The 12,671-nt window shown below is 44.7% G+C and overlaps 1 protein-coding gene across 9 annotated transcripts in view; it reads right to left on the minus strand.

The window, feature by feature from the left end:
* Positions 1 to 12,671, minus strand: part of MATN2 (matrilin 2) — a 122,438-nt gene that overhangs the window by 4,283 nt on the left and 105,484 nt on the right. For all 9 annotated transcript variants that reach the window (XM_048841307.2, XM_048841306.2, XM_048841309.2 and 6 more), the window contains 2 exons: positions 7,583 to 7,996; positions 2,699 to 2,851 (listed from right to left, as the gene is read on the minus strand). In XM_048841307.2, coding sequence (XP_048697264.2) covers positions 2,699 to 2,851; positions 7,583 to 7,996 — 567 coding nt within the window. The remainder of the gene's footprint in view (positions 1 to 2,698; positions 2,852 to 7,582; positions 7,997 to 12,671) is intronic.

The raw sequence follows: 12,671 nt of genomic DNA on the forward strand, positions 1-12,671 counted from the left end.
CCCTATGGCCTGCCAGAGTCAGCAATGGTGGCTTGCAGCAGCAGGGCATAACTTGACCTCTGAGGCTCCTGAAAAGCTGCCTATTGCACCTCTTAGATTTGTCTTGATGCTTGAAGGGCTTTCTGCTACTGTGCGGGGGGTACAGGGAGCCAGCTAGAGAGATGCTGCATGGGAGAAACGAGAGGGTTAGAGCCAGTGATTCCTCAATTGAGGGGAGGTTGAAAGGAACTTGCTGGAACAGTCGTTGCTGCACAACAACAATTACAAATTAAACTTATAAATAAAACAAAGTGGTTACGAGAAACTGAGCTGCCAATTTGTTCCATCACTTGGGGCGGAGTTAAAGAGTGGTGCTTAGTCCTGGAGCCTCCAGCAACAACCCTGGGCAGCCTCCCAGTTCCGCAGGTGAGAGGCATTACCTGTTTGTGATGAATGAAGAGAGAAGCTGTGCAGCAGAAAACCAAGAGGTAGACGGACCCAACACTGGAGACAGAGTTTCTAGTTTGGAAACTGCCTCAGAGGGGCAAGATTTACTTATTTTTTGGTTGACCAAATAATGCATTTCTGAAAAGTAAATGAAATTTATGGCGAACAGCAGTGCAGCTATCTAAAGGATGTTTGATAGGGAGAGAGATTTATTAGAAGAGTTGCCTGAGAATTATGGACTTGAAATCTCCCTATGCTTCTGAAATTGTCATCATGTGTTTGCCTACCTAGTACACCTCTACCCCGATATAATGCTGTCCTGGGAGCCAAAAAATCTTACCGTGTTATAGGTGAAACCGCGTTATATCAAACTTGCTTTGATCCACCGGAGCGCGCAGCCCCACCCCCCTGGAGCGCTGCTTTACCGCGTTATATCTGAATTCGTGTTCTATTGGGTCATGTTATATCGGGGTAGAGGTGTATGCGGGTGGATGAACAGAACTGCTTTTCTACAATCTCAGTATTTTGCATATCAACGGGAGCTAGCAATACGATCCATAGGGGAGAGGCAGAGGATACACAGTCTGGAGGGCCCCCGGTCAGATTCTTTTCCCTGACTCCTCCCAAAGCCGTGCCTAAAAGGAAGAACGTGTTACTTCCTACCAGGCAATCTTGCACAGCAAAGAAACCTCGAGGGTTCCTGGGCTTCATTCTCCTGTTACAGGAAGTGACTTCAGCCATGTGTAATACTGAGTACCAGCTGTGTGCGAGTGGGTGCAGGGGTGTCATTAGGTCCCTGGTGAACAGGGGTCCATTCTAGCTCAGAATCCCCAGGCCTCTTGAACAGCTGCTATGGGAAGCAGGTCTAGAGTGTGGCTGCTAGTGCCACGGTGGGGGTGGGGGATGATTTTGCAAAGCCAGGTTCTGCGCTCATGGGTCAAAGGACTGGTTTGACGCACAAGCTGGTTGTTTTTCAGTTTCCTTCCTGGGTACATCGAACTATTTTGTTGCTGTTGTGAACGCTGCACAATAGCCATTAAGACTTTTCTTTCTTTCTTTTTTTTTTTTTTCTTCTGCTGCTGAGCCCAACCATTGACTTACATAGCGAGACATTAGCAACATTCCCCTACACCGGAGGTTTTCAGACCGTGGCCCGCGGACGACCAGTGGTCCGCAAGCTCCATTCAGGTGGTCCGTGGGTAGTTCCCTCTAAGGTGCGCACCTGGGCAGCCGCACACAAGAGAATGAAGGGCCACCCACCTAATTAGTAGAGCTGCACAGACATGGCTCCACTAATTAGGTGCCTGGACCCTGCAGAAGACACACAAGTAAGGTGAGGTGGTGACCTTGGGGGGAATAGGGAGTAAGTGGGAGGGGGCAGTGGGGTGAGAAGAGGGGGTGGGGGAATTTGGGATGTGCAGGGCTGCAGCGGCCAGAGAAAGGTGACTTTCCCCAGATCCAGAGCTGCGGCTCCCGGGGAGAGACAGCCCTCCTTCCCAGCCCCAGATCAGGGGCTGCCGCAGCGGGGGAGACCTCCCCCCTTCCTAGCCCCAGCTCCGTGGCTGCCGCAGTGGGGGAGGGAGGGAGAGACCCCCCCTCCTTCCCAGCCCCAGATCAGGGGCTGCTGCGGTGGGGGAGATACTCTGCTTCTTCCCAGCCCCAGCTTGGTGGCTGCCACAGCGGGGGAGAGAGGGAGAGACCCCACTCCTTCCCAGCCCCAGGTAGGGGGCTGCTGTGGTGGCAGGGAGAGAGGGCACATCCATCACATTAGAAAGGTAAGACTACTGATATTAAAATGTGAGTTTTGTGCTTCTATTTGTAGAACAAAAAAATGTTAATTATTAAGGTTTTTTATATAGCGCTTTTATCCAAAGCACTTTACAATAGCTAGCTAACGGTACAAACAACATTTGGAAAGATCATTAAGTGGTCCACTGAGAGCCTCAGCAATTTTCAAGTGGTCCATGAAAAAAAAAAGTTTGAGAACCATTGCCCTACACAATTTTAAACATGACTCATACAGACCAGAAGAGCAATTGTTCTCCCAAAAATCATCATTTGGATTTCCCTCCCCCCCACACCAATATTCCTAATGGAATAGCTCATGTTTAGCCTGGGTGGGGTTCACTGATCTAACTGCAGCCTGAAGGAAGGTGGGGAACATTACCAATCCTCCTGGGGTTTAAGTGTATATTTTATGCATCATTTATTAAAACAGAAGAGAAATGGCTGTTCGCTTTTCTTATATCTCAACGGAAGAGGCATGTAGTACCTTCACAGATTTGTTTTTTTAGTTTTTCTCTTATCTCCCCCATGGTACTGAAGTCTTCAGCATAGAAAAGATGTCTGTCTGGTGGCTCAGAAGCAATTTCCAGTAATTCTTCCTCAATTGCTTTTCCTATTCCAACAGCGTAGATAGTTATACCTGGGTGCAAGAGAAATTGCACATTATTACTACTGCAAAATTTTTTAAAAATCCGGAGTTTAAGTGAAAGGAAGATGTATTATTGATTACTTATAGCACCATAAATGTGCATGCCACGTAACTCCAAAGATTGTGTTGGATGAATAATCCTAGTTACACTGAGTAATAGAACATCTGAAATGCTGTAGAAACTCACTGCTTTACTGTTAGTTTTATTAACAAACAATTCTTCAGCCAAAGAAACCATGGATATATGGTTACCACTGAAGATAAATGAATCCCAAAAGAGCGCTGCCTGCAACATACTGAGGGAGAGAAAGCACCTCTGATCAGTTTAGCAGTAACACTGAGAGACTCTGCAGGGACACAGAGCTGGAGGGACACAGGGTCTAGTTCCTTTTTTGCTGAAATGATAGATAGGGTTGATGTAGTAGCAAGGCAGGCAGGGGACAGAATCCTGAAAGAGATCAGTAGTTTGCTGAGAAATAGACTTAAATACATAGTCTTCTGATACAGTCAGTTAGGCAGATTAATCTGGAGCCTTGGAATCTAGGAGTTCTTGGTCATCTAAGAGAAATGCAGAATTTATGCTGGGAGAAGGGACTGAGAGAGAGGAGCCATTTATGGGGCTGGTGAGATTAATGAGTCCTGGGGAAGGGATCCTGGGTGTAAGAGTCTCTCCTGCATTGGGGGTCTGTTTTTTTTGTCAAGGGAGGGAGGGGAAAGGAAGAGAACTGAGAGTAGGAGATCAATTGTTTAAGGGGATTCATGCCGTAGTTAGTCTTAATACATCCTGGTAGCTGGGCTGGGGACAATGGCTCACATTCCTCTCAGACAGATTTTAAACTCACACCACACAAAGCAGAGCACACTTCATATTCCTGTTTTCCAACAGCTGGCAATAATTCTTTGCTTCTGGTTTACACATGATCTGAATATTCATTTCTAGTTACATCACTTCTGCCATTAGAAAATGCACTCATCTTGCACTGACCGCTTTGGAATTTAAAAAAGATTAAAAGTTGGTCCTTGTCCTGTCTGCAAAAGATTATTGTGAAATGAGTGCAGAACATCTGTTTGGGATCCTAGTCATTTAAAAAAAACAAAACCCACAACAATTATCCTTTTAAGGACTGAAGCAATTTTTAAGAGAGCTCCAGATGCCAATTACAAAAACTGATTTTTCAACTTCTTGGTTTCAGATAAAAAGTAGGGTGTAGGGTTAGTACATCTGCTTTCCTTTGCTGTTCAGTGATAACATCTATGTACTCACTATGAATAACCACTTTCAACCCTCCACTGGCAATGCAGGAGACTGGATGTGATGACATAGTAAATACACCTCTTCCATCTCCAGTGCCTACATTTTTATTAAGCAGGGTCCTGCTTTCTACCAAGACCTTGGGTGACATTGTGCTAGCCAGGAAAGTAAAACATCCACCATGTTACAGAGGTTGATTCAGTTTAACGAATGGACTGTTCATGCTGAGGTCTGCTGCTTTTTAAAGACTTGGCGTTAACATTCAGTGCCAAATTTCTGCTCAGCAAAACTACATTGCCCCCAGTGGGATTACACTGGGGATGTATTTGGCTCCTGGTGTCTCAGTGAAAGCAATCCACTGCTGAGGTTTCTCACTGAAAGTAAGTGGGGTTGGCTTGTACTTCTCTCCAAATCTTTTACTTGTCAAGGCCTGTAATTCTTCCATACACTGTCCCAAATCCTGCCTACTCACTCCCGTGCATGAAACCATAAGTTATTGGTTTAATTTTCAAAGCTTCAGAAAGAGGCATGGTGTTGACATTTCTTTGTGAATACAAGTTTATTAGCTCTGTTGCTTCCTACTCTGTATTTTTCCAGTTTCTTCCTCATCTCCTTGTACCATCACTTCTTCCCTTTTCTCCTTAGCAGAGTCATATCAGGACACACTCCAAACTGGTTGCACAAATGGGTGCCCCTGCCTGCATTCAGGTGTGCAACAAGGTATCATTGTGTGGATATGTCAAAAAACAAGGTGTGAAGCCTCTCTAAGGTCCTGACAGCTTTATTTGTGCCACAGTCCATCAGCCCAGGTTAGTAGTAGGACTGTTACCTGTAAAACAGAAAATGTTTTGCAAGTCCTTTTTTATTTTGAAAAATTTAGTAGATACTATGTGGGAAAAGTGATTTTTGCCAAGGGTGCCTTACAGAATTGATTTCTGCCACCTTGATCATAGGCTACAGTTTTATGAAAACCCTCCCCTCCCTCCCCCCCCCCAAAAAAACCAAACAACAACATATTGTAGACCATGTTTACTGTTCAGAATCACCAGTCTTCAATTAAATCTGAATGCGAGTTATCATCTTGCTAGGCCCACCTCTATAACAAACAATGGGTTTCTTTTTCAGCAAGACCAGTGGGATATGGACAATAAAGCAACTGTCACAGGGTCAGCTCACCTCTAGGGCACCTCCTCCCGACCGCTCTGGGGATTAGCTTCTTCCAGGTGCTGCACACACCTCTGACAGTCTCTCCATCCGTCATCCTCTCTCACCACGTGGCCCCTCTCATTGCAGGAGCTGCAGCTTCCTCTTTGTGACTTGGCCCTCTAGCCAGGTCACTATGGTCCTCCCCTTCCAGGGTATCAAAGTCTTTTGGGCCAAACTGTCCCAGGCAGTCCACTCTCCCCTGCCTGGTCTGTGCCACTTCCCTGCTGGCTGGTAGGGGAACCCAGGCCCACCCTCTATTCTACGTTCCAGCTCAGGGACCCTCTAGTCAGCAGCCAAGGACCTTACTGCCTTTTCCCTGGGCCTGTCTGTACCTGGTTTGTTTAGTCTGAAAAAGAGAAGACTAAGAAGGGACATGATAACAGTTTTCAAGTACATAAAAGGCATTACAAGGAGGAGGGAGAAAAATTGTTCTTAACCTCTGAGGATAGGACAAGAAGCAATGGGCTTAAATTGCAGCAAGGGAGGTTTAGGTTGGACATTAGGAAAAACTTCCTAACTGTCAGGGTTGTTAAGCATTGAAATAAATTGCCTAGGGAGGCTGTGGAATCTCCATCATTGGAGATTTTGAAGAGCAGGTTAGACAAACACCTGTCAAGAATGGTCTAGATAATACTTAGTCCTGCCATGAGGACAGGGCACTGGACCAAATGACCTCTTGAGATCCCTTCCAGTCCTATGATTCTGGCCCTTCCCCATCTCCGGGTCTGCCAGATGCACAACTCCCTCCTCTTCCCAGGGAATAACTGGAGACTACTTCCCTGCAGCCCCCAGTTGCTCTTAGCTCGTGGGTTTAATACTGGCCCTTCCTATCCCCATCCAGCTGAGCCTCAACTAACTAATCCTGTTCACTGGCTCCTTCCCCAGGTGCAGCCTGGGCCCTTAACTGGATCACCTAGCCACCTTAATCCCTTCTGGTCTTGTGCAAGGTGGGCACCCAATCATAGCAACATATAATTGCTTCCAAGTCTATGCTGTATTTTTAAAAATTATAGCATAAAGCAAAGGCTCTGAAACAACATATTTCTGATATTTTGAGTGCGGTGTTTTATATTAATATTATGTGTTAAAAGGAATATTTAATAAAGCTCCTAATATCTGCGATTCTCCATTTAAATGAAGTACCTTTAGTGGAAACATGCAGGGCACAGTTCAGCATTCAAGCTATACAATGCAACTGCCTTGTGCTGATTTGGTTCTTCAGTACATAGACCCTCTCAGAGGTACTTACTCATTACTTCCTGGGAGTAGTTGCAATGTGGTGCTTTGTGGCAAAGCCCCTAGACCAGTGGTTTTCAAACTTTTTTTCTGGCGACTCAGTTGAAGAAAATTGTTGATGCCTGTGACCCAACAGAGCTGGGGATGGGGGGTTTAGGGTGTGGGAGGGGCTCAGGGCTGGGGCAGAGAGTTGAGATGCGGAGGTGAGGGCTGTGGGGTGGGGCCGGGGTTGAGGGGTTCAGGGTGTTGGAGTGGGCTCTGGGCTGGGGCAGGGATATGGGAGGGGATCAGGGCTCTGGGCTGGGGGTGCAGGCTCTGGGGTGGTGCTGGGGATGAGGGGTTTGGGGTGCAGGAAGGGGCTCCAGGTTTGGAGGGGCTCAGACCTGGGGCAGAGGATTGTGGCACGGGGTTGGGGCATGGGCTTACCTCGGGTGTCTCCCGGTCAGCCCGGGGTGTCACCCGCAGCGGGGGTGCAGAGGCAGGCTTCCTGCCTGTTCTGGCATTGCGGACTGCGGTGCACCCCAGAAGCAGCCAGCAGCAGGTCCAGCTCCTAGGCATAGGCACACAAGCGGCTCCATGAGGTTCTTGCCTGCAGGCACCGCCCATTGGTTACTGGCCAATGGGAATGCAGAGCCGGTGCTCAGGGCAGGGGCAGAGCACGGAGCCCTGTGGTTCCCCTGTCTAGGAGCTGGACCTGCTGCTGGCCGCTTCTGGGGCACAGTGCGGTGTCAGAACAGGTAGGGACTCGCCTGCCTTAGCTGGGCAGCACTGCTGACAAGACTTTTAATGGCCCAGTAGGTGGTGCTGACCAGTGCTGGGTTGTGACCCGCAGTTTGAAAACCACTGCCCTAGACAGCAAACCAAACGTTTTGGAAAATATAATTCCCTCCAGCAGAGGGCAGTGCTACATGCTCTGACCAGTACATTACAGCAATCTTGTCTCTTCATTAATATATGCTGAAATACTTTTAAAAATAAATAAATATAAACATCCTTAAAATAACAGTGACAAAGAAATACCAGATTACCATTCTGCTTTGCTTTGCTGGCCCACTCAGAGACTTCATCTTGGGCTCGTCCATCTGTAACCACTATAGACACCCTGGGCACTTCTGCTGAAAATGGCCTTGCCCCTTCTGCTTCAGTAAAGCTTCTCTCAAACATTTGTTTCAAGGCAAGTCCAGTCATGGAGCCTTTCCCCATGTAGTTCATTTGGGATACTGCTTTTTTCATGTCTTTGGCTGTGCTGAATTGTCTTAATGTGAACTCTGTGCGGACTTGAGTGGAATACTGCAGCAAACCAACTCGAGCAGCTTTGGGAGAAATCTCAAGAGAATCCAGGATTCCAGAGACAAATTCCTTTACAACGTCAAAATTATCCTCTCCGAGACTTTTTGATCCATCAATCACGAACACCAGATCAATTGGGCCTCCAGTGCATCCTGTATAAATAAAATAAAAGCAAAGATTTTAAAGAGAGGAAAGATTTCTCAGTGTTTAGGGAACTAGCCTGGGACTTGGGTTCAGTTCCCTCCTGAGCAAGTCACTCAATTTGTCTGTGCCTCAGTTTCCCATCTATAAAATGGGGATGATGATACTTCATTACCCCACGGAGCATTATGAGGATAAATACATTATGGATTATAAGGTGTTCAGACAACATGGTGACGAAGGCCATAAAAGTACCTAAGATAAAGGAAATATGATTTCATGGGAGCCCAATAAAGGAGCATGACAAGAACCAGAATAGATTGAAACAACCTCCCCTCACAATCAGATGCTCATGTTAACAGCTTGAATTCTCATATCCTCTTTTCATCATTTTTTGAAATTCTACAGTGAAAAAATGTGTAAAAGAAAATGGTACAGAACATAGGCCACATTTGGATTTAGGCCTGAGTAACATTTGGATTTAGGCCTAATGAACGTTAGCGTTACTAGATGTCCGAAGCAGCTTTCCGGCTTGGAGGCAAACAGTTATTAGGGTAAGGTCATCCACTTGCCCTAGACTCTGCCCCCACCTTTCAGCATTACTTTCCCAGTGTCATTTCATTGTCCTGAGTACATGTGGAATGAGTGGATGTGTATATGCTGACAAGTCATTAATTATATTTAAATACTATGTTGTGGGCCTAAGCAGAAGTCTGCCTACCAGCTCCTTATCATATGGCTCTTCTTGTGTCCTATTTCGAGAGACATCTGTTAGCAGTTACGAACGAACTGTAGCAAGACATGTACACTCTAACCTGGGCTCTTCAGTTTGACTTCAAGACCAAGTAACTTATGGCTACCAGGTTGTAACAGCTAATTGGTCTTTGAAGATATTGGGGTGTCCTCTGAGGTGGAGGAAGGGGACACTGATCCCCTACAAAACACTCTAACCATGTGGAAGGAAGTAGAGGCTCTCTCACATCAATAAGACACCCAAAATTGTATCCTGCTCACTTTCCTGGACTGCCATCTGAGGACGAATAGGTGAAAGATTCTGACCCACAACTAAGCCAAGCCTGAAATCTACATGTGAGAGAGAAAAGACCAGGCTATCCCCCCACATCAAAAATCTTCAAGTTTCATTTTATCATTTATACAGACACAGGTAGATATCACCTAGAGCTATGTCTACACTACAGACCTTACAGCGTCGTATCTATACCGCTACAGCTGCTCCGCTTTAAGGTCTCCCGTGTAGCCGCTCTACTGCCAGCATAATTAAACCACTCCCAACAAGCGACGGTAGCTACGTCGGCAGGAGAATGTCTCCCGCCAACATAGCACTGTCCACACCAGCATGTTTGTCGGTGAAACTTATGTTGGTCAGGGGTGTTTTTTTTCTCACCCCTGGCCAACAAAGGTTTTACCAACAAAAGTGCTAGTGTAGACAAAGCCTTAGTTCCAAAACTAAGGCCTAGTCTACACATAAAATTGGATGGATCTAGCTATGTTGCTCAGGGCTGCAAAAAATTTCTCACTCTGAGTGCCATGGCTAAGTTGACTAACCCACACCCCCAGTGTAGATGCTGCTACCCTCAGAGAGATGGATTAACTGCATTGATGGAAAAACCCTTTCCATCAATGTAGAAAGTGTCTACACTACAGCACTAGCTGCCATAGTGTAGACATACCCTAAGACTAATCATGTGAGCTAAAGACATCAAGGCAGTGTGAAAACCTTTCTGTAGAGCAATTTGAGGGTGCTCAAATCACTCCAACACCCATTAGTGTGCATGGGTGTCTATGTGTCACAAACTGCTCCCTGGAGTAGACACTAAATCCCTAAATCTGTTAGTGAGAAAACTGTAGGTTAAATAAGTTATTCTGAAACTGCTATGTGTGGGATTCTAGAAAACATTTTGTATCTGTGCAAGACTGTCAGAAAGATGCAGCCATTGTGTTAACGTGGGGTGGGAAAATAGATTAAATAAACAACAGTGTGATGTAGTTTCTGTGAAGAGTGAAGTTTAATGGGAGAGAGCAGCCAAAGGAGGCCTGGTCTACACTAGATGATTAGGTCGATGTAAGCTGCCTTATGTTGACCTAGCTGTTTCTTCACTTAAATTTGGCTCCTGCTGATGTAAGAGCCTCTCTACACCGATTTAGTAACACCTCCCCGAGCAGTGTAGAGTTAGGGCCATGTAATTAGGTTGACGCGGTGTCAGTGTAGACCCTGTGTTGCTTACATGGACTGTAACTGGCTTTCAGGAGCTGTCCCACAGTGACAATACAATTGATACTAGCACTCCTGGTGAGGACACACACCACTGACACAGAGCTGAGTGTGCATACCCACAAGCAAGTTAATAACTGCTGTGGCTGTTTGCCCATATAAGTTAGGTCGACATAATTTTGTAGTGTAAATATGGCCTATGAAATGATTCTAAGGGCTGTATTTACTTAAAACCAAGGCAAGAACTAGACTTTTAGCTGAATGGCTTAACTTAAAGGGAACAGCTTCTCCCCATAACCTTCCTGTAAAACACTGAGAGTTGTTTTGTTATAATTAATACAATCACTAATTGTAATTCTCGGCGAGCCAAATAAACTGAACCAGTGACTTTACTGATTATACTTCATTTATAACCTTGATTTAATTATTGCACTGTATTATTGTAAATTAAATTAAGAAAGTTAGGAAAACTATAAGTTAAATTAGCTAGTGACATATTTCATTTAAACATATATTTGCTTTATAACTGTTTGCTTAATGTTTAATACATTTATAAGAGATACACTGGACTGCTTATCTCTCAGAATTTCAGCCAAGACAATTTCGTCGTAGAGGTAAAAGGTGAAGCCATTAAAAAACATTGCTGAGACCATCCTGCATTTTAATTACTTAAAATACCACCTTATTATCGCTACAAAACTAAAAGCAATAAGATGGCAATGACAATGGCCAATCAACATTTTAGTCCTAACTTTATAATGACATAGAATCATAGAATATCAGGGTTGGAAGGGACCTCAGGAGGTCATCTAGTCCAACCCCCTGCTCAAAGCAGGACCAATCCCCAATTAAATCATCCCAGCCAGGTCTTTGTCAAGCCTGACCTTAAAAACTTCTAAGGAAGGAGATTCTACCACCTCCCTAGGTAACGCATTCCAGTGTTTCACCACCCTCCTATTTTTGGTATTGTTCTAATTATTTAGTAATAGGATTTTAACTCTCAATCTCTTGGATTTGCGTTAATGCCCAAGCCATCTGATAAGGAACAATAAACTGAGGATTGTACTTTCTGCAAAGGATTAAAAAAAGCTTCAAAATTTTAACGTAAAACCTGTTTCAAGTTTATTCCAAATTCATTAGATCCATTAAACAGAAAACTCATCTAGAGATAAAAATGTACAGGGACAGCTAAAATGAGCAAAAATATTGCCAAGTGTATGTGTTTGGGGGTATATTTTACACACACACACACACGCAATTCGTAGGTTAGTAGAAAGCAGCGGATGATACACAGTTTCTGTCACAAAGTAGGATGGGTTCTCCACGTTTCAACAAAGCAGTTATGCTTTACTGTGAGAAAGAAGCACATTTAAAGAATTCCTGGAATTAGTTTGTCTTATAAACAAAACAAAACTTGGTACCAGCATAAACAGTCTGTTCATGTAATCACGGAAAACAACTTCAAAATGCCAAACAATCAGGATACCTTTTAGTTTTACCATACAGTCTACATTGGATTAAAAATGATACAAGCAAGAAGCATTTGGAAAGATTATTTTCTAAAAGGAAGACAAAGCCACACGTTTACTGTACAACAGTAGAGGGAACCAGTCAGATCTAAATCACTACTCAGGATCTCCCCCTGGGGCTCAAGAGAAGGGGTCCTTATTTGCTATGTTTTGATTCAAACGTTAAAAAAGGGAACTGACTACACAGGTGAGATCTCAGCCTGCATTTTCCCCCCTAAATTAACAGTGTCTCTCTCCCACCTTAAAGCAGGCAGAGTACAGAGACATGGAAGTGGAATCAGAAAAAACAGTTTACATTTCTGAAGGAGGGTGTTGCAGGCTGCTTCCTTGAGGTGGGTCAGATCTGTCTTTGCCTACTATCTTTTACAATAAAATTTCTCCCTTCACAAATGATATTTTCCCATTATATTCATCACTTGACCTAAGTTCAAGCTCTAACAACGTGTACCATGCTAATAGTTGGTACAAATGGATGAAATAACTGCCCATCCTTTAAGAAACATCCCTTATGCCTAGTCCAGTTCAAGGGCAGCTACAGTTCTGAAGAATTTAGTAAATAATAATACCTCACTTTGAAGATGAAGGGCCACAATATGATGATAGGTGTTCTGGGGTGGACTAAGGGTGGGGAGGAGAAGAAGGCACATTTCACAGTAGCCTACACACACAGGAGATAGCCATAATTTTAGCCAAAGGCAGTGAGGAATGTGAGGTGGGCTAATCCTGCTGGCAGTGAACCAGTGGGCCCAGAGGCAAAGCATAGATAGGGATGCTCCTGTATCCCAGCAAGGCCTGTACCTGATGGTTTACCTGTTGCATAGGTGTAGAAAGCCCCCCTGCCACAAGCAAGACACTTAAGCAAGACATTTAGAAGCTTCATCCTGCAAGGTATTGAAACCTCTGACTCCAGTCCAGCAAAACACT

This window comes from Caretta caretta, chromosome 2 (assembly GCF_965140235.1).
Source record: "Caretta caretta isolate rCarCar2 chromosome 2, rCarCar1.hap1, whole genome shotgun sequence".
Classification (NCBI taxonomy): Eukaryota; Metazoa; Chordata; order Testudines; family Cheloniidae; genus Caretta; species Caretta caretta.